The 19,786-nt window shown below is 56.7% G+C and overlaps 5 protein-coding genes across 5 annotated transcripts; 3 read left to right on the forward strand and 2 right to left on the reverse strand.

Moving 5' to 3' along the window:
• Positions 1 to 244: 244 nt before the first annotated feature.
• Positions 245 to 2,012, reverse strand: ISF_03900 (Aminoacyl-tRNA synthetase, class II (D/K/N)-like protein; the record flags this gene model as incomplete). The annotated part of the gene is made up of 2 exons (XM_018847506.1): positions 245 to 1,420; positions 1,488 to 2,012. 2 exons carry the CDS (start codon positions 2,010 to 2,012, stop codon positions 245 to 247), a joined length of 1,701 nt encoding a protein of 566 aa, XP_018705086.1.
• A 3,469-nt stretch (positions 2,013 to 5,481) lies between these two features.
• On the forward strand, positions 5,482 to 6,510 carry ISF_03901 (hypothetical protein; the record flags this gene model as incomplete). Its single annotated transcript, XM_018847507.1, has 1 exon — positions 5,482 to 6,510. One exon carries the CDS (start codon positions 5,482 to 5,484, stop codon positions 6,508 to 6,510), a length of 1,029 nt encoding a protein of 342 aa, XP_018705087.1.
• Positions 6,511 to 8,831: 2,321 nt separating this feature from the next.
• On the reverse strand, positions 8,832 to 12,026 carry ISF_03902 (Sec23/Sec24 family protein; the record flags this gene model as incomplete). The annotated part of the gene is made up of 3 exons (XM_018847508.1): positions 8,832 to 8,921; positions 8,985 to 10,643; positions 10,698 to 12,026. The coding sequence occupies 3 exons, from the start codon at positions 12,024 to 12,026 to the stop codon at positions 8,832 to 8,834; spliced, it is 3,078 nt and encodes a 1,025-aa protein (XP_018705088.1).
• Positions 12,027 to 15,249: 3,223 nt separating this feature from the next.
• On the forward strand, positions 15,250 to 16,156 carry ISF_03903 (Winged helix-turn-helix transcription repressor DNA-binding protein; the record flags this gene model as incomplete). Its single annotated transcript, XM_018847509.1, has 4 exons — positions 15,250 to 15,306; positions 15,388 to 15,414; positions 15,591 to 15,971; positions 16,031 to 16,156. 4 exons carry the CDS (start codon positions 15,250 to 15,252, stop codon positions 16,154 to 16,156), a joined length of 591 nt encoding a protein of 196 aa, XP_018705089.1.
• Positions 16,157 to 18,075: 1,919 nt separating this feature from the next.
• On the forward strand, positions 18,076 to 19,635 carry ISF_03904 (hypothetical protein; the record flags this gene model as incomplete). Its single annotated transcript, XM_018847510.1, has 1 exon — positions 18,076 to 19,635. One exon carries the CDS (start codon positions 18,076 to 18,078, stop codon positions 19,633 to 19,635), a length of 1,560 nt encoding a protein of 519 aa, XP_018705090.1.
• Positions 19,636 to 19,786: the final 151 nt, after the last annotated feature.

Below are 19,786 nucleotides of genomic sequence, written 5' to 3' on the forward strand. Positions count from 1 at the left end.
TTTTGTCGTGTATTCCCCCAAGGGATCTGCGGCGGAAGCATTTCCCGAGAAGCGAGGGCAGCACCAGACGAGCACAAAACGCCCGTGCAGATGCCTTTGTCAAACTTGCCACCTCCGTGTGACGATACACACGGGTGGGTGAGACAAGCAAGCAAGCAAGCAAGCAAACCTGTCCACATTTCGGCGAACGATGGGGAGTTCTGCCCCAGCCAAGGGGAAAAAAGAAAGAAGTGCTTGCTCTTTTTTAACAGTCACAGCGCTCGAAGTGGCGTGGAAAGGGCACTACGTCGCGGACGTTGGGTACGCCGGTGAGGTAGCTGAGCAGCCGATCGAAGCCGAGGCCGAAGCCGCCGTGCGGCGGGCAACCCCAACGCCGCAGGTCCAGGTACCAGCCGAGGCTGCTGCTCCCGGCGGGTTGGCGCGCGGCGGGGACGGGCAGCCCGTGCAGCCTCATGCTCTCCTCGAGCTCCGGCAGGCGGTGCTCGCGCATCGAGCCGCCCGCAAGCTCGCCTAGGCCCGGCACCAGGAGGTCGAAGCAGTCTACCGTCTGGCCGCCCGCCGGCGCGTCGGCTGACTTGAGCATGTAGAACGCCTTGATCGCGCGCGGGTACTGCGTGACGAAGACGGGGCGGTAGGCGTCGCTCGCGGCGTCGTAGCCGACCGTCTCGGCAATGTACCGCTCGTGCTCCGACTGCAGCCCGGCGCCCCAGACCGGCTCGTGCTCGAAGCGCCCCGCCACGGGCCGCAGCATCTCGATGGCCTCGGTGTACGTCACCCGCGGCCACCGCCGCGCCACCGCCATGCCGCGCCACCGCCGCGCGAGCACCTCGGCGCTCTCCAGGTCCTCAAACGCCAGCTTCTCCGCGCGCTCGCGCGCATCCCCCCGGTTGCGGCGCAGCTCCCCGGCCGCGCGGCGCTCCCGCAGCCCGACGGTCAGCGACACGAGCATCCGCTGGGCCAGGTCCATGACGTCCTCCATGCCGTCGACGAAGCTCATCTCCGCCTCGAGCATCTGGAACTCGCTTAGGTGGCGCGATGTGTCGCTTCGCTCGGCCCGGAAGGTGGGGGAGAGCGTCCACACGTTGCCGAGCGCCTGCGCCAGGGCCTCGAGGTGTAGCTGCGTCGACACGGTGAGGTACTTGGGGTCCCGGAAGAAGTGCTGGTTGCCGCCCTTGCCGTTACCGCCGCTGAAGCCGGGGACCTGCACCGTGAAGGCCTCGCCGGCGCCCTCGCAGTCGGACGAGGTGATGATGGGTGGGTGCGTCTGCTGGAACTGCTCGTGGAAGAAGAACTGCGTTAGGAGGGCAGTGGCGTCTGAGCGGAAGCGCAGCAGGGTGCTGTTCAGCGGGGTGCGGGCCCGGAGGTGTGAGATGCTGCGCAGGCTTTCGGGGGTTTGGTATTTGTTTTGGATGGGATACGTCTAGGCGGCTTGGGTGTGAGTGAGAGCACACCTTGGCGGGTGAGCCTGTGGGCAGGAGCAAGCATACCTGGGGGTTGGACGGGCCGAGGATGTCGACATGTTCGACTTGCAGCTCATAGGCCGCCGGCTCCGTCTCCGGCGACTCACTCGCGTCGGGGTTGGCGGCCTGATCTCGCCCGACACCTGACCCGTCTTTCCAAGTGCCGCGCAAGCGGACTGCTGATCCTGGTCGAATTCTGGGAGGAGCGTTTAGCGAGAGGTCAAGGCTCGGAGTGGCGATTGTAGTTAAAGGGGGGACAAACTCTGATGCGAGGGACTTGTCGACGACGGCCTGTACTGGACGCATGGAGGAGCCGTCGGTGACGTCGACGAAGCGGACACCGGCGCTTTTCCGCACTGAGCGCACCCAGCCGCAAACTTGGACGTCCGAGATGGGCTGAGCCGGCCGAAATTCCTTGAGATCCGCTACGGTCTGGACACGGCTTGCGGCGGACACGGCGCCGGTCGGGAGGGAGGCCGAGTAGGCTCGCCGGGGAGCGCATGGCTGTCCGCAAGGCGGGCGAGGCCAGCGCAAGCGGCGCGCTGCAAACATGGAGAGCTTGCTCAGGGTACTATCATGGATAAGGTCCTCTCCCTGCTGGTTGAGTGGTGGCGGGCGCCGGGAGACGGGGAGGCTGCAGGAACTGGTTGGCGGTTGAGGCAGCGCGCGATGGTCCCGATGAAGAATGCGGCAATCCGGGGCAAAAATGGAGGCGGCGGTATTTACTGTGGTGTGATGCTGCCGGTGAAAGTGGCTTTCGTGCTTGCGTTGTCGTTGGTTGACGTTGAGGGTTGGTTGAGGCGGTTGACGAAAAATGAGGTTACGGTGGATGCCTTGGCCCTGTACCGTAGAGGTGCCTGAACGAGCGTCTGTGGTGGGTGGTCAGGAGCTGTCGCTCTAGTTGCCGCTCATCGTTTTCTTGTACATGAGAAGAAAGGTTTGAAATATATTCAAAAATGATTTATTATTACTGCGTCTAGTAAAACTAGTCTGAAAGTTGAAGAAATAATTTCCTTCTTCCTGGATGGATGCGTGGCTTTGATATGTACATATGTATGTATATTGTGGCGTGAGGACGGGTGACTTGTTACGCGCTTGAGTCCCCCAAGGACGGTACCTGTTGTGGCTTGACGCGCCGCAGCGACACCCAACAAGTACAGTGGATGTGGCAGTGAATGTGGCGCTACTTCGGGTGCCTCGGTACAACCACCTCGATAAGGTAAAGAAGGCTGCTGTTGAGTTGTACAAAGTCAGAATTATATTGCGAGTATATGCTCGTTTTGCCTTTGGATTATCTCAAATAATTCTGAATTTTATTCCTATTTTGTTCAATTTACCACCCTTCATCCATTTCGTGGAAGACTTGTGAATGTGTCGCCTCGTCCAAGCTCTTGTCCGCCATTGCCTGGAATGTTGAAGTAACCTCTTCTCTTCCTACCCACCACCACCACCACCATCACGAGCTCCTCCTCCTTCCAACCAGTACCTTACCCATCTCGCCCGTCTTGCCCAAGAAGACATGGTGCGACGTCGTGGCTTGACCGGGGCGGCTGCTAGGGCTCCTGCAGGAACCGGCGCCGAGCAGCGCCGTGGCATCCTCCCCCAGTCCGGCTAACCTTGTCGCCAACGATTTTCGGTCGGTTCGCTTACGCAGGTCTTGCCTACCTACTTACTTACAACCGATGACACGGGGCCAGACATGAGCGCGTGTCATCATCAATGAGCCTTTTTTTTTTGACATGTTCTTTTTTTCCATGTCAGCCTTGTTGACATGGGTGTAGATAGGCGATTCGTGTTGCATCCTGGACTGGGTGGGTACCAGGTATAAGTCTAAGTAAGGTACTGGGAGTGATGACTTGGCACGAATTCCATGCAATACATAGTACACCGAATGACAGGACAGGCTACTCGAAACACCATACCAATCCCGGCAGACCGAACCGTCAGTCTATCAAGTATCGCAAAAAGTTTTACAGCTCCGAAGAGGTAGACAGCAAGGTAGTGTAGCAAAGATGACGCTCTAGCCTCGTTGTCTCCGCCTGCCTGTCGTCTTGGCATCCAGTTGCCTCCGTTTGATACCCACCATTGGCACACCACGTTTCTCATCGCCCATCATCAGCATGCATGCAGTACCATATCTCCGACTAGATATACAAGGTATGTCGGCTTATGCCAGGTAATAATCCGCAGGTAATCCGCCGCTAACTGTGAAGCCAGCCCCCCCACGTACCACCAGAAGCCGTCGAAGCCGTTGGCTCGCTGACCCGATGCCCTCGCCGACAACGACCAATACTTGTAGCAAACAACAGCATGCTGCTTTCCTCCTCGGCCCATACATACCTTGCGAATATTCGCCTTTCTCGCCTTCTTCTGCAAGTTTACGCGCACTCTACTCCTACCAAATAAGGTGACGGTCAACACCCGCCCGCCCTCGCACATACCTATGTACGGAGTACCTATACATAACATGTCCATCCTTCTGTGCGTGCGTGTGGCTCGGCTGCTGTCTCAGGCCGTCTCAGATCGCTGTTCGAATTAGCCGGGGGCGGCTCGCAAAGGAGAAGAAGAAAAAAAAAGGCCGCAAAAGGGCAGGGGTTTTCTTTTTCTTCAGATGCCGAAACATTTGAGCAACGGCTGGCAAGAAATGCCACCACCCTTCCTTGTGAACCCTGTCGTTTCGTTGGGCGACAGCTGGACAGAACACAAGCCACCCTCTCCGCTGCACCGCCGAATCTCGCCCGCGTGCTGTGTGTTGAACAAGCACAGATAGATGATAGATGGGTGTGCCACAGATCTATCCCAGGTCCAGGGCCTGCGGCTGGACCTCTTGCAGCTGCACGAGATGTCACTCTCCCTCCAACTTCTCAAGCCACAGGTGGGGGAACGAGGGGTGGGAAGGAGGTGTCGTCGGTCGTCCCTCATGCTCCCAACTTCCGCTGCCGCCTCCTCCTCCTTCCTCCTCCTGGTCGTCCTCCTGGTCGTCCTCCTCCTGGTCTTCCTCCTCCTGGTCGTCCTCCGTTTGAGTCTCCCACCCCTCCATTCCGGCCGTAACTTGTCCCACCCTGCCTCTACCTGCCTGCCCGATCCTCACCTGCCAGTGCCGACTTCGCAATCCCATCCATCCTTTGCAGACCTGCCGCCAACACGCCTCTGCGCTGTCCCTCAGCTTGTCACGAAGTGTCTGGGATGGAATGCCCAGCTTCCTGGCCTGTCCCCCAGTCAGATCTCACAGCTATGATGCAGCTGTCCGCTGCTCGCTGTCCGCTGCCCGCTGCCTACCGGGTGGGCTGTCTGGCACGGCTACCTACCTCCTGCCTACCTTGCCTCCTACCTACTGTACCTACCCAATTGGCCCTTCCACCCTCTCTTTCTCACCACCAATCTTTTTTCGCTCTCATCTCCTCCTACTCCTCCTTCTTCTCCTCCTCCTCGGTCCCGCCAACTCGGATGGATGCTAGTCCTCTCTCGCGTGGCCCCCAGTCTTTTGTCTCGCTGTCAAACAGCCACTTGGTTATCCGTATCCGTACTCTCGCCTCTTGTTCATGGCGCTGATTGTCTGTCCGTGGACGGGTGCTGTGGCTGCTCAATCAGTGCCCGGCTCTGCTCGCAACCAGGCCCTTGTCCCTTGCACGCTTCTGCTTCGCTTGTTCTCGGGTTGCTCCAAAACATTAGTGGTCTATTCTTGATCCATGTTGACTTGTTGTGCCGCGTGACAGCTCCCCGTCTCGCCCTTCCCTGCTCGCCTCACTCGCCTTTTGCTCCCGGCCGGCGCTTGTTGTCGGTCGCCAACTCACTATCCATCCATCCATACACCAATCCATACACCACCGGTACGCAACACAAGCCACTACCCTGCGTGCCGTCTACGCTATATAAACGCCCTCGTCCCCTCATTTGCCGAGAATTCCTCCATGATTTTTTGTTGTAGCGGCGAACCCGTCCTCTTAACCGTTGGCTAGTTGACACTCATTCTCATTCCTGCTTTACTGCACTTATACCAGCGCTACACTCATCCGACAAGATGGTTCCCGGCAAGTCTAGCCGCTCTAGCCGTCCAAAGCCGTCCGATGTTGCCTTGGATACGAAACGCAATTTCATTCCCCTACTCAATGCGAACTACGCTCACATCTATCCGCCTTTTTCGGTTCTATATAGAGAGCCTTTGCTGCAGCTGCCCGTGAAGCGGCAGCCCAGTATACGCCCGCCCTCGTTCCATATCGAGTACGGTGACCCCGTCGAGAGAGCCATAGAGTATGCACTCCTGGCCACGCAAGAAAACGAGCGTAAAGGTGGCCCTCGAATTCGCATCCCATTTATCTGCGCCGCCAATGAGCGTAGACCTGGAGGCGACTGGGAAATCGGCTCGCTCCTCTACGAAGAGAAGCTCTGCAGGCGCAGCAACCTATTTGCAACCCTCTCAACGCCGCTACCGCAGACCAGGGAGGAGAGCAACTACCCCATTCCAACCATGGGCGGTATATTTTCCGACGCAGTCGTCGTCTGCCGCGGACCTCATGACCGCTATGAGAAACTCGACCGCTGGTACGACCTGCCTGTGCTGTCGATGCCGCCAACTCGCTGGCCAAGACTGAAAGACAACGGAACATCGTACTCATTCGACGCGGAGCGCCAGCAAATGAAAGACAAGATCCGCGGCGCTCTACGAATCTGTCACTATAACGGCTACGATCGCGTCGTCGTGGGCGATTTCGGCCTGGGCAACGGCTGCCGCAATCCGCCACAGCAACTGGCTGAGATTTGGCGTGAGGTCCTCCTCTTCGACCCAGAACTGCGCGGTCAATTTGAAGACGTCTTCTTTATCTTTGAGGACCCCGACCTGAATACTAGACGGTGCATCATCGAGGAACTGATCAAGAAGGAGCAAAAGAGCAGGACCAAGTCGAGGAGTGGCGGCGTCGATCTGCGATCGCTGCTGAGGGACGCGCCTCCGGACATGGTCACCTTCCAACGTGTGTTTGATGCAGACGAGATTCAGCGCGTCATCAGCGAGCCAGATCCTCGGTATGGTCTCCAGATGATTACCGGCTGAGCCAATCAATCCAGATGGGAATGATGCCTGCCCAGCTGGGCTACAGGGGTGCGGATGGGTGGCGACAGCATCACAGCCAAGAAGGCGGGAAGGGGGGCCGAACACATTGCGTGCATACGGCTCCAAGACATTTTCTCACCACCCCGGCCGGGGGGTTTCTTGTCATTGATTGAAACCTGCAGGAGCCGTGTCTCGCCGCCAAGTGAAGAGCCTTGGCCTGCTCACGTGGGCTGTCCATGAAAAGGATGAGCTTGGAGGACAAGTTGTCCCCCAACGTTGATGACGTTTTAATGGAGAGGAGGATGCCCTATTCTGAAGCTGCACACCACCTCTCAAAGTGTTGCTACGTATTCTCTTTTTTTATTTCTGCTTTCTTCTATATATAAAATACATGCTCGGCACGGTGCCTTTGTTCCTGACATGGCCGATATTGCAACGTGTACTAGATGAATGCAACGAGGGAGACGAGGATGACGAGCGGGTAGTGGCTGTTGTCGGTGTCTGTGTGTTGCTGGTTCCGATGTGACGACACGACTCGGCCGAGCCCTCATGTTTGGTTACATGAGAGTAACGTTGGAAATGAGTTGTTTTAGGTTTTCGCTCTCTAGTTTGCGACATTTCCCGACGTGTTGGTTTCTTGTCACAGCTTATAACCGATCCATCCATGCCAACAAGAGGTAAAAAGCAACAACTTGGGAATATACGAAATTACGGTTGAAAATATAAACGTTGAAAAGACGATTACCCCATCGAGAAGGCGTCCTACAGTTTTTTTCTCTGCTAGTAACATTTGAAAGAAAAATATACAACTACACGTTATACTTTCTTGGCATTCCCGCTGACCCCCTCCCCCTTGTTCACCCCCGCCAAGACAAGGAGAGGTTGAGGATCGATGACTCCGCTCCCATTTGGGAGATATGCAAGAACAATGGTGGGATACGTAAGAAGAAAGTTTTCGCTGGGAATTTGACGGAAACGAAAAGCGAGTCCTGGTACATGTTAGTTGCCAAGTTATGGAGTCGGGTGGGCGGCGTATGCGGCGCCAACGCATGCGAGGCGCAGCAGGTGACTTGTCCCCTGCGTCTGGCTGGACGACTGCGTCGTAGGTCCTCCTCGCGGTGTAAGTGTATGTGCCTGTGAGAGAGTGAGAGGGTGTGAGATTGGAGATGGAGAGAGAGAACGCTGTACGTACAAATCGGAGGCGATGAGGGGAGAGGAGGGGGCCGAGCGTGTTGATGAAACGAAAACAAAGACAGACAAGCCCAAAAACATTATACACTTTCATGTAGGTTTCACTCACCCACCATCAACGATGGCGGGGGGGTCGGATGTGGCCCTTGCCCGGCTGTAAACGTCCCTGGTCTTTTTTTATTTTCCGCTTTCCCCTCCCCCTTGTCTCTACAAGAAGGGTCAGTTCGCAACCCAGCGTAAGCTTTTTCTGCCAGCATCACAGTCAGTTGCTGCTCCTCCATCCATCCGTACCCCGAACTACAAAGGGTGCAGATCCCCCAGGGCTGCATCTGCGGGCTTCCTTGTTAGTTTAAATTAAATGTACTAGAATAGAGTGCTGTCAATAATGAAAGGAAAAACGCCACGTCGGGCACCCATGATGATGACAAGAAACGAGGCGGGGATCGAGTTCAGTCCCCCTTTCCTTTTCCGCCTTCTCTTTCTCCTCCAATGTGCGAAAAGGGCCTATGCGTGCGCATGGTGGAGAAAGAGGAAGACGGGAGAAAATCGAAGGGGAAAAGGAGGAGAGGCACAAGGTAGAGTGTGCCCAGCAAAGATGCGAGTGAGATGTGGAAAAGGCACGACACAGCAACTTGGCGCCCAGGCAAAATGACAACCAGCGGAGAGGGGGTGTCCCGGCTGCAGGACTGGCCGACTTGGTCGCCCACACCGGTGAGCAGGGATCTTGGGGGGAAGGGGGATGATGATACAGATTTCGCCGTCCCGGAAAGCATCCATGTTCCCAACTTTCAACGACAAATGTTCAGAGGGCTGTCTGTTCAGTGTTCGTTCCGGTGCGGGAACTGCATCAGTCCCGGGGTTCCGTGGGGCAGGTTTTTGCGTCATGTTGGATGAAAAAAATAATATACTATTGGTTGATTGTTTGCTTACCACAAGGCGGGCAAAATATGCGGCGACTCTATTCCCTACAAAGAAAGCCTCGACGAAATGCAAAAACATCATCTCTGAACACGCCTCCCCCATCGCCCGCCACTGTATTCCATACGCCTCCTTCTCCTCGCCCTTTTTTGTGTCAATTTCATCACGTCGTGACATGTACAGGTATGGCCCCCCTCAGCACCGGCTCTTTTCTACCAGTACGACGGACGAAGGCCCGCAAAGTTGGTCAAGCTGTTCGCCGCAGCATCCACCTCGGTCTCGCGTTTTCTTTGGCCGCTCAACTATAGATTCGTTAGTCCGTACAGCACACCGACACACCGAACAACAAAGCAGGGTCAACGTACCTCGAGCTGGACTCCCTTGTGGACGTGCACGAGCCAGTCCACGTAGCTCTGCGCCTCGTTGTTGCGGTCCTCGACCAGGAGACGCGCAAACTCAAACTCGGCCCCGTCGATGCCCTGCCTGGCCAACTGGATCGTCATGCCCTTGGAGCCGCGCTGCGTCTTGAGGAACTCGACGATGTTGCGGACCTGCGCGTTCAGGTGTGTGTCCAACACCGGCACCGACGACGTGTACGCGTCCAGGCTCTTGAGCGTATCCTTGCCCTCGCCAAACAGATCGCTAATGAGGTTCGGCGACGTCTGCGCGTGGAACCAAATCAGGCACTGCTGTCCGTTGTCGACCAGGTAGACGCCGCCCGGCTCTACGCGCGAGAACGAAGCGCGAACGCACGGCGGCATTTTGAGGTGGCCAGTCTCCACATCAGCGAATCCATCCTCCGGCTGAAGGTTATGCAGGGGGATCATCCGGGGGTAGAGGTACAGGCTGAGCTCGAGAGCGCCCATGGATCGGACCAGGCGCATCTCGTAGACTCTCCGGTCAGTGTTCTCAATCCCACCCTTGTAGGCTCTGCACTTGAGCAATCCAAGCATGTACATGCAGAACTCCTTGAGTCGTTCCGGCATGACCAGTTGCCCAGGAGGATATTGCTGGGCAGAGTGTTTGCGGTAACACGACATAATGTCAATGGTTCGCTCCGTCAACCAGTTACGCGTATCTTTCAGGCTGCTAGAGGTTGTCGAGAGCTTGGTGCTCGCCTCCTTCGCAAGCAAAGCGATTACAGCATCTTGGTCGACAAATTTCATGCATGCGCGGATGCCTTGCTCACGCACACCAGCCTCCTTGGACGTGTCGCTGACGCTAGCGATGATGTTTGAGCATCGCACTCTGCGCTGCCCAGAAGCAGTCGTGTACAGAAGAGCCGACTGGAAGTGCGCGTCAAGCTTGGCGTCGAGCTTGCCATCGTAAGAGAATGACACGCCCAGTGCCTTGTCGGCGTCAATCACACCAATCTCAAGGTCGGCACCAAAGGTGTGCTGCACAAAGTTGCCGTGGTAGGCCGCAATCTGCAGGCCGTTTGAGCATCGAACCTTCATGAGCGCCTGGAAACCCGTCTCGCGGGTAACGGCATGGGCGATTTCCGTGGACAGCCGGGGGCTATCGCGAGGGGCAATGAAGTTGGGGTAGTAGAATGTTTCACCACCAGTCGTGGCGGCAACATGCCCTATCGTGCCAATGTCAAGGTATCCCCCAGACGGAGCGGCCAGGAAGAAGTCAACGCCAACGCCGCTGGCAGCCATCTTTTCAGACACCTTTTTCCAGCCGGGGTGCTCAGTAGTATAGAGCTTCTTGTCGGATTCACCGCCAGGATGACTGCCATCATCACGTAAAAACAGTCTCCCAGGACCCCACGTGGGCAGGGCAGCACATGAGCAGATGACTTTGCCACCCGTAGCCTCGAGAGCAGCCAAGCCGGAACTCAGGGCTGCAAGCATGGCGGGTTCGGGGTTTTTGACGGTCGAGAACATCTCGGGAAGGCGGTTGAGAAGTGAGGTGATGGTCGACTTGCACTCGTACGGGTCGACAAACAGGCCCTCGCCCAGAGGCAGGAACGGATCCTCGAGGTCGGGCATAATCAGCATCTGCGCTTGGTCGAGACCGGGCTATCAATCTGGTTAGCATATAGATCAGCACAACCAATCCACAAAGAAACATACGTTGATGTTATAAAAGTGAATGTCTTGGTCATATGTGACGAAGCCGACCTTGGCTCCTTCGGGTATCCGCCTCTTGGGTTCGCCATCTTCACCAATCTCGCCACCATAAAGCGCAGCTTGGATTCCATCGCAGAAGCTTTCTAGGAAGCCCTTGTTGAAAGACTCCTGTGTGACATCGATGAGGAAGAGGTAGCGCAGACCGACAGGCTCTCTCGTCCAGTATTCCTTGGGAACCACAAATTCGACCGTTCCACGGTGAAGCTCAGGGCGCTGGTCCCGGTCGACTCGAACGCCCTGGGGGCTCGTGGCGCAAAAGTATTCGGGAGGAGTGTCGTTGGGGTATGTGCAGAGGTTGCAGACGAACTTGTTTCCGCCGGATCGGAACATCATGAAGGGATTGATGTAAGCGCGGCATCTGCGACAGCGAGGAGGGCCGGCCTCGCCAAAGTCGAGGACAGGAACTTCAGCTTCGCCAGCCTGCAGAGGAGCAAGGGGCTGTAGGAGGAGACCGAGGGGGATGCCGGTGGCTTGCAGGCCGTCGGGAGTGGCGGGCACATTGTTCATCGTCAGTCGAGCATACTTGGGCGAGGCGTTGCCCTGGTCGTGGGCAACGAAGGAAACCGAGGCGGGCGGCGGAACATGCTTCTCAAATGTGGGATAGATGTTCTTGAGGAAGTACTGCTGGACGGCATCGCGAGCGGCCGGTACACTGGGGAGGTCGTCAGAGGAAACCGGGCCCATGCCAGAGGCTGGGACAGAAGCGGCCTTGTCGCCTGAATCGATGGGATTGACGGGACTTCCGGGGTTCATCGGACCGCCACCGAGCGGTGATGGGGCCGGGGCGCCGTATTGCGTGTGAGGCACGCCCTGGCTGTCGAACTGGTTGCCAAAGGCGGGAACGGAGGGGCTCCCGGCGGCGTTGAGGAATTGGGAGGCGCCGACGCCGGCGGCCGGCATGCCATTGAAGGCCTGCGACGAGCCCGTGGGCTCAACGGTGTGGTAGGCGTGGCGGTCCTTCTTCTTCCTGCGAACGGTGCCCTGGGTGTCGCCGCCAGCGAGGCTCATACCGCCCATCTGCGCGGCCAGCGTGTCCTGCTGAGGCGGGGCGGCGCCGCCCTGAAATCCGGGAGGCGACGGGCCGCCGCTCATCGGGGGAGCCTGCGGCCCTCCTTGGTACGGGGGAGCTCCATACGGTTGGTGCTGCTGGTAGGGGTTCGGGGCGACGGGAGGCATAAACTGGTGCGCGGCCGGGGCGGTCGTCTTGTTCGGGTCGTTGGGGTCGTACTGCTCGCCATGGCCCAGAGCGTGAAACTGGGTGTAGTCAGCCATGGCTGAAGCTCGCGGATGACCCGTTCTCGTCGTGTGGAAGTCGGGGGCGAGAGGAGAACGTCAAGCTCGGAGACGGAGCTACAGGGGCGGGCCCAGGAGTTTGGCGATGAGGGGCTCCCCGGTCGTTAAGGCGGTCGGAGTGCAGGAATTGCTACCTTAATGGGATGGAAGGAATAATTTAGTAGGGAAGCGGATGAGAGAAACGACCCATAGTAGAGAGTCCCCAAGGGAACGATTTCTGCGAGAAAAAAAAAGGGTCGGCCAGACACGAGAGACACAGCCGCGGCGCACAACTGTTCGATATAAAATGCTGGCTCGTAGCGACGTGTTCAACAGCCAAGCGGACCCATAAAAACACCTTCCATCGATGACAGGGGCACCGATGCACCAGCCACGTCGACTGTGGCTCAGAGACTACAGCGCCACATGCAGCGCAGCAGGCCACGACGCGTGAGAAGCGTTGCAAGGGTGAAGATTACCGAGGAACTCAATATGGATAGGAGCAAGTACTGCTCGAGGTAGCTATATTTACTGGACAAAGAGCCACCGCAAAGCCAACGCGGATCTTCCTCCGCCTGGACACGGGTTATGGCAAACAAGTTGCCGGTCAGGCCAGCATACGGCCCGGAGATTAGAGTCTATTGTGAAATAACTTGCATCAGTCAGAACCTTACCGCTCTGTATACCTGTCTTGGCGGCAATTTGTATCAAAAAAGGACCCGGGCAGACGCAGCGCCGTTGGCCCATTGCAGAGCAGATTGCCTCACGTGACTTTTCACCTGACCGGCAACGTCGTGTAAGTGATCAGGCTCCCAGGAACCCAATGGCCGTCGAACCGCAACCGGGCATATGCGGCGCAAAAATGCGTTTACAGTAAAATTGTATAATTAGCTATCATTTAAGAGATATGTTGGAAAAGTTTCCGTCGTTACGATACTGTTCTGTATTTCTCGTGGGGTGTGGTGCCAATCGGCACTGAGGCGCATACTTTCTCGCGCGGACCAGACGAGACGGTCTGGCAATTACCGGCTTCGCCAGAAAGTGTTGCAGTGCGACAAGGTGACATGAGATTTCGCAAAATGTGATCTCATACCGCTAGAAACACTTTAGATTGCTTTTAGGTCCCAGTTCCTGGTGTTGTGGCGACTGCTGCCTGGGTTGACGTCCTGGGGCATACAGCACGTCGGCGCCACGTCAACTTTGGCGATTTGCCCCTCGCACTGGCAAACGACGATTGAAGGGGGTACTCCGGGCACCGCAAATGGGGTCTATATCGAGGCGGATATTGGGTCAATGTACACTGAATATCTTATCTACTGTAGTTTCGGGCCGCCAAAGGGCGCGGATTAGAAAATCGGTATAAGTCAAGATGCCGAGGTCATGTCTTGCGTATGGCGACAAGGTCGGAGGCGGTGACAGCAAAAACGCCAAGCTAGAAGACGAATTTCAGGGGGGTGCGCATAATTGTAGATTTGAGGCGTGGAGATGGATAATTCCTAGTTGATTGAAGATAAATTTGGGCAATTTGGAGTAGGTGGCGGTGTGTGTTGATTGATAGTGTTGTGTGCTGTGTTTTCAACTTTGCAAACGCGAGCTGAAAAAACGACGATGTAAACGTCTTACGCCATATCTCGACAACCAGGACAAATATGAGTGTGAAAATTGCAGAAAACACTCATTTGGCTACTGTATTGATTTTAGACGCTCAAAAGCTCAAGAATGAATGAAAATGCGGTTGTTGTTGATGAAGACAATATTGAGGACCAGTTTCGCGGATAGCTTCAGGATGGAGTCGCGGGCGGCCGGCGCAGGACGGAGAAAATAACGGCGCACGTGCACCAACCGCTCCGGCATCGAAATGGCAGACATCGCATACATTTTGGAGCTTAAATAGAAGCGACGAAATTTCTCAACATAATTTGTCTTGAAATGAATTAAAGTGATAGCTATCAACACGACAATTCAGAATGCGCCCAAGGGCACGCCCAAGGATTGCGTGGTTGGGAGGGCAAGGTGGGCGGCGCGGACATCCAGACTTGACAAAGGTGCGTCGGTGACGGCCTACGTTTGCAAATGCCAACCGACAAAACTAGTACGAAACTCTGGAAATCGAGGAGCGGGGGAATTAAGAAAATGACTCATGGAAAATGTAATGGAGGGTGAGCAGACAAAGAGCGAGAAGAGACGGAGAACAGAAGGACAAGAAAAAAAAGGAGAGGGGGAAGGCCGAGTAGCAACATCTGGCGAGAGGCTTCACCCGGAGGAGGACGAGGAGGACGAGGAGGACAGAGATGGAACAAGGGGACCTGCTGGCTGCTCAGCAGATCAAAGAGTGAGAGTGAAAGAAGAGGTACTTGGAAGGTACAAAGCAGGACGGAGAAAGCAGTTGAGGAGTGGCGCTGGCCAATCAGAAAATTGGTCACGAGGCAGGGGGGGGGCCCGGTGGACGGAGCCGAACAACGAGATTTGGGTGTGGCTGCGCGGGCACGACAGTATGTATCGTGTTGGTGTGAAATACGCGCAAGAGGTACAAGAGGGTTGTGTGGCTGAAGCTGCACCAGCGTGGCCTAGCGCGCTCTGGAGGAGGCTTACGAGTGAAGCTTCGTCGTCGATGGAAAAAGCGGGTACATTTCTGACGAGCAAGTCGCAGCAAATGAAAAACAGAAATCGGGAGCGGGGCCGGCGAAGCGAGGTACCGTGCAGGTACCAGCCGGTAGACCGTTCGCGGCAGCTGCTGGCGGATATGTGTGTGTGTGTGTGTGAGTGTGTGAGTGTGTTTGAACTTGGCTTCCTGAGAGTGAGAGCGCACCCCAAGGCGATATCTCCAGCACAAGAACCAACATCAAGACCAACTCGAAAAAAGAAAAGAGAAATTCGAGCAGTATTCTAAGCTTTTCATTCATCCTCTCGAATTTTTTTCATCTTTTTCAACGTAACCACAAAGACGCCAGAGCTCGAGCAAGTCCTTCCCTTCTCGGACCACCCCCCCCCCCCCCCCCCCCCCCTCCCACACGCCAGTCGCCCAGCGAAGAGCTACTGATTGCGGCCTCGCCCCGCCTCATATATAAACATCTCCCCGTCCCTCCACGCGCCCGACTCTCGTCGCCTCTCTTCTGTTCCTGATCTTCTTTTACGCACACTTTCCACACTCGAAATCTCTTCTCTCACGCAACTCGACTCTTCAACGCCCTTTCCCAATCAACTTTTAAAACACTTCGTCGAAATGGCCCCCAAAGCTGCCGCTGCCCCCAAGGCCAAGGCCTCCCACGCTTCCTACCAGGTTTGTTTTTTTCCCTTGTTGTGCGCCGCGCTCGCGTCGCTCTGCCCTTTTTTTCATGCTTGCTAACAAGTCTCATCACAGGACATGATCACTGATGCCATTGTCAACGTACGTGTTTTTTAAACCCTCTTGCCAATTCAACCTCCCCTCTCTGCTCTTCCGCGTTCGCCCTCCCGCGCTCCTGCTGCCTAGTCAGCTCGCACACGCGCGCGCCGCCATTCACGCTCACCAATCTTCGCCACCACCCTAGCCTTTTGCCATGCTAACGCATTTTCCCTGTGCAGCTCAAGGACCGCAATGGCTCCAGCCGTCAGTCCCTCAAGAAGTACGTCAAGGCCAACAACGCCCTGAACGTGTCGGACAACATGTTCGACTCCCTCTTCAACAAGGCCCTCAAGGCCGGCGTCGAGAAGGGCGTCTTCGCCCAGCCCAAGGGCCCCTCGGGCGGCACCAAGCTCGCTAAGAAGGCCGCTGCCCCCAAGAAGGCCGCCCCAGCGAAGAAGGCTGCCGCCAGCACCGACGCGCCCAAGAAGGCCGCCGCCAAGCCCGCCGCCGCGAAGAAGGCCGCCGCCCCGGCCAAGAAGGCTGCTGCTCCCAAGAAGGCCGCCGCCCCGGCCAAGAAGGCTGCCGCCCCCAAGAAGGCTGCTCCCAAGACTGCCCCCAAGGTGCGTTTCTTTCACGTCTTTTGCTCGAGTTTGTCCTTGTGCTAACTACGCATCATTAGGCTGAGAAGCCCGAGACGGTCCTCACCAAGACCAAGTCTGGCCGTGTCGCCAAGGTGGCCAAGCCCGCTCCCAAGAAGGCTGCTCCCAAGAAGGCCGCCCCTAAGAAGGCTGCTGCCGCCAAATAAGCCCTCTCGTCACCGACATGGCTTTGATTGGTGTCTGGCGTGTTCCTTTCTTGAAGATGTAACGAATGGTCATTGGCGTTTCATGGTTTTTGCTCTTGATATCTGTCTATTTTGCTTCACGGGTCGGTCTACGTGGGAAGGGGGGACTTTTACAGCGACTGGGATATACTTTTTTTGGGTTCACACTACCACTTGTGTTTTTATGGCTGGCTCCCATGGCTGCATTCCCGAGCGGAAACGGAGTCGGTTGAGTGTTGGCGCGGGCGAAAAGGAAAGGGGGAAAAGGGGAAATGAGTCTTTTTACTTGTCGTGCGCGCTGTGCGTTATTGATACCACTCTCGGGTGCGCGTGTTTCGCGCATGAGGGCACCACAGCCGTCTCTCTTCTTGTTAACCATTTCTTCATGTATGATTTTTAGGGAAGACCGGACTTCCTAGTTTTCCTTCCGAGCTAATGGGGTGGACGACGCGCCGCTAGAAATGTAAAAATACGAGTTTGATGCACACGAGTTCTTTCAGCTTTGGTTGACTTGCGTTTCTTTTTTTCCTTTTTTGTTCTGTTTGTGACTGGTGTGGTTGGAACACCCTGGCATGTTCTTCGCGTCACCTGGTCCGCTGACGCGCCAGACCCCTCGGGTTTTTGTTTACTTGTCCGAATCTGGTAGAGCTTGCGTACTCTCGTTATCCGCGAGCTTGCAGGCAATGGCGAAATTCCGCGGCCGTCTGCTCCGGAACTTTTGAACTTTCTAGGCGATATCTTGCCCTGATTGTTCGCGCCGGCTGATGCAGCGCCGTGGCGGCACGTGAAGCCTTCCGCGCCGCCGTCTTTGTGGCGTGACATGATGTCGTAGTGCTTGAGAGGGTGTGGTGGGTGAGCATGAGTAGTCGCCAGGTATTGTGTGGAATGCCTTCGGATCAACAGCGTAAACTTTTTTTTCCGTGATGGGTAAGATTGTGAACGAATAAGTGCGTAACTTATTGAAGCGTTCGCGGATGAAGCCATCATCGAAACCGTCCGTATAAGTGATTACAGCAGAAATGCACTAGACTCAACTAATTTGGTAGTCTTAGTATAGCCAGGTTACTGAAGATTACCAATAGATATTTTTCATGCCATTTTCGGATCTATGAAGCTCGTTAGAACGTATCGCATCGGGGTATCATTATCCTATAGGGTACATGGGTGAAGCTGCTCCCCGCTGGTGTTAGGTCGCTACCTGCCTAGACACACATTACACACTCAAAAAGAGGGTTCACGCCTATCGTTTCCCGTTGGAGGTAAATTCAGCCATAAAGCAGCCCGGCCCCGCTCGTTCCAGGAGCTCCACGCAATGTACCAAAGTACCTGCCAAAGTCACAGCCTTGGACCGCCTCAGACATCAGAGGCGCAGGACCAATCGAGTAGCAGAAGGAGGGGAAGCGACCACGCAAGCTATCGATGCCAACCGCTTCTTCCGGCGCCAAATATCGCATTAACGCCTTACTGGTCACCCGCATCATCTCCCTCTAGCTGTTGCATCCTCACTTCCATCGCCGCGCATCTCTTGGCCAGTTCTGGCCAGCTAATACATTGTCGCTCCAGCATCTCTTCCTCGGGCGGAGGGCACGATCTGCGTTGCGCTACCCAAGAGCTTGCGCTCCCTGCACATCTCCCTCTGAAGATGGCCTGAAGCTCTCTGCCCACAACTGTCTGAGTCAAATTTCGCCCTAACACGGTTCCTCGTCGTCATAGCCTGGCGGCCCTGCGGTACTTGCCACTGCAGCGTGCGTTCTGTGTTTCCGAGCGAAAACTGTACCACATTGAGCAGCATAGCGACAGCTCTGGCTCCAGCGCAAGGAGACACTCAACCCAGCACGCCACATAGACCAACGGAACACGCGACATACTGTCAAGACTGCAGAGTCGACACACAAAGCATAATGGCATCATCAAATCCATTTCGCAGATCAGTCGCGCAGCCCCGAGCTGCTGACTCGGCTCTCCCTCATCTCGATCCCATAGACACGACGGAGACATACGCCGCACCCCCGCGCACATCCTTTCGCGACGCAGAACCCAGCGACGCAGACGAAGAGCCCGTGCCCGAGCCCGAGCGCAAAAAGAAGCCGGTGAAGAAGGTCAGGGTGCTGACACCGCCGCCACTGTCGCCTGACTCCTCGGAATGGCCAGACGCCGAGCCCATGTATCGGACCGGGGCGGGCCTGGCGCCGCCCCCAGCCGCTTACGACCCATTCGCCGGGTCGGCGACGGACGAAAGCGACCGTGACAGCACGGCGACGCCGCCGTTCCCAAAGGTCGCGGCTGTTGCTTTAGCGAGCGCGCCACCGCAGGCGCCTACAGGGCCGCCAGGCAATCCGTTCAGCCGCACGCTGCACGACATGGAAACTGCGCCGAGTAAGGAGGAGCTGGACCTGCAGCAAAAGGAGGAGGGCGAAGCCCTCAAGGCCGCGAATGCCGGCACGCCGACTCTCAACGTGGATGCCTTTAGGAGGCTCCTCTTAACAGGCAAATCCGGAATACAAGGCTCCGAGGCATCGGCTGATGACCAAGCGCTCGCGTCGTATAACGCGCAAGCGAACAAAATTGTGCCTGCCCTCGACGGCGCACAAGACGAGAGCCAAACAAATAATAACATACAGCTGGACCAACAAGCCGTCTCGCCTTCTATCAAGGACAAGAAGCTTGCGCCGCCGCCGCCAAGTTCACGCCATGGCAAGACTATCCGGGGCGGGCAGCCCAGGCCAACACGCTCGGAATCGGAACGCCAATCCATGTCGCCAGAGACAGAATTTACATTACATTCACGCACGCCGAGTGGAAATGGCATAGAATTTATCTCTGACGAGGGCTCATCGGCTGACTCACATACCAATGAGGCAGCAGCACCAAGCGGGACCAAGAAGGCAGCACCAGCGCCGCCGCCGCGCCGAGGCCATGCTCGCACGGATACAAAGTCTAATCTACCCTCAGCTCCGCCGCTTAAGCCCAACGAGGACGACTACGAGCCTCGTTCGTCTACAGACTCGACGCATCGGCAAGAGCGGGCACAGATCCCCGCACCGCCACCACCGCGGCGACCGCACGCCACGCCCAAGCAGAGCGGAGCGGTGGCCGCACCGTCACCCGCGGTATCCTCGTCATCGATCCCGCAGCGCGGCCAGGTAGAAGCGGCATCTCCTAGCCCCTCGTCAAAAACGGGCAAGTCGCCCGCGCCACCGCGCCCTCCGTCCAGGAACCCGTCCTCTGCACGACGGCTACCTGGAGGCGGCGGCGGAGGTAGCGCGTCTTCCGCCGAGAAGCGGGACAGCCTGCCCCCGCCGCCGCCGCCGCGGCGCAGTCGTGGGAGCAGTAGCCCGACGCGCAAGTCGAGCTCGGAGATGGCGGACGCCGCGTCGGTCGACCCCAGTAAGGGAGCGGATATCCTGGCGGACCTGGACGCACTGCGGCGCGAAGTCGAGGCGTTGCGGGGTGCGCGGTGATATGACCCGTGGCTGCAGCTAAGGATTTAAGCGGAACTCTTTTCTGTCGCAAACGGCTCGCGGAAGAGCAGTCATCCTTTTGCTCCATGTACATGGCAGTGTAATATTATGCAAAATTTACGTTTCAAGTCATCGTTTTTCAACACTTGGG

The sequence above is a fragment of the Cordyceps fumosorosea genome (genome assembly GCF_001636725.1).
Source record: "Cordyceps fumosorosea ARSEF 2679 chromosome Unknown scaffold_8, whole genome shotgun sequence".
NCBI lineage: Eukaryota > Fungi > Ascomycota > Sordariomycetes > Hypocreales > Cordycipitaceae > Cordyceps > Cordyceps fumosorosea.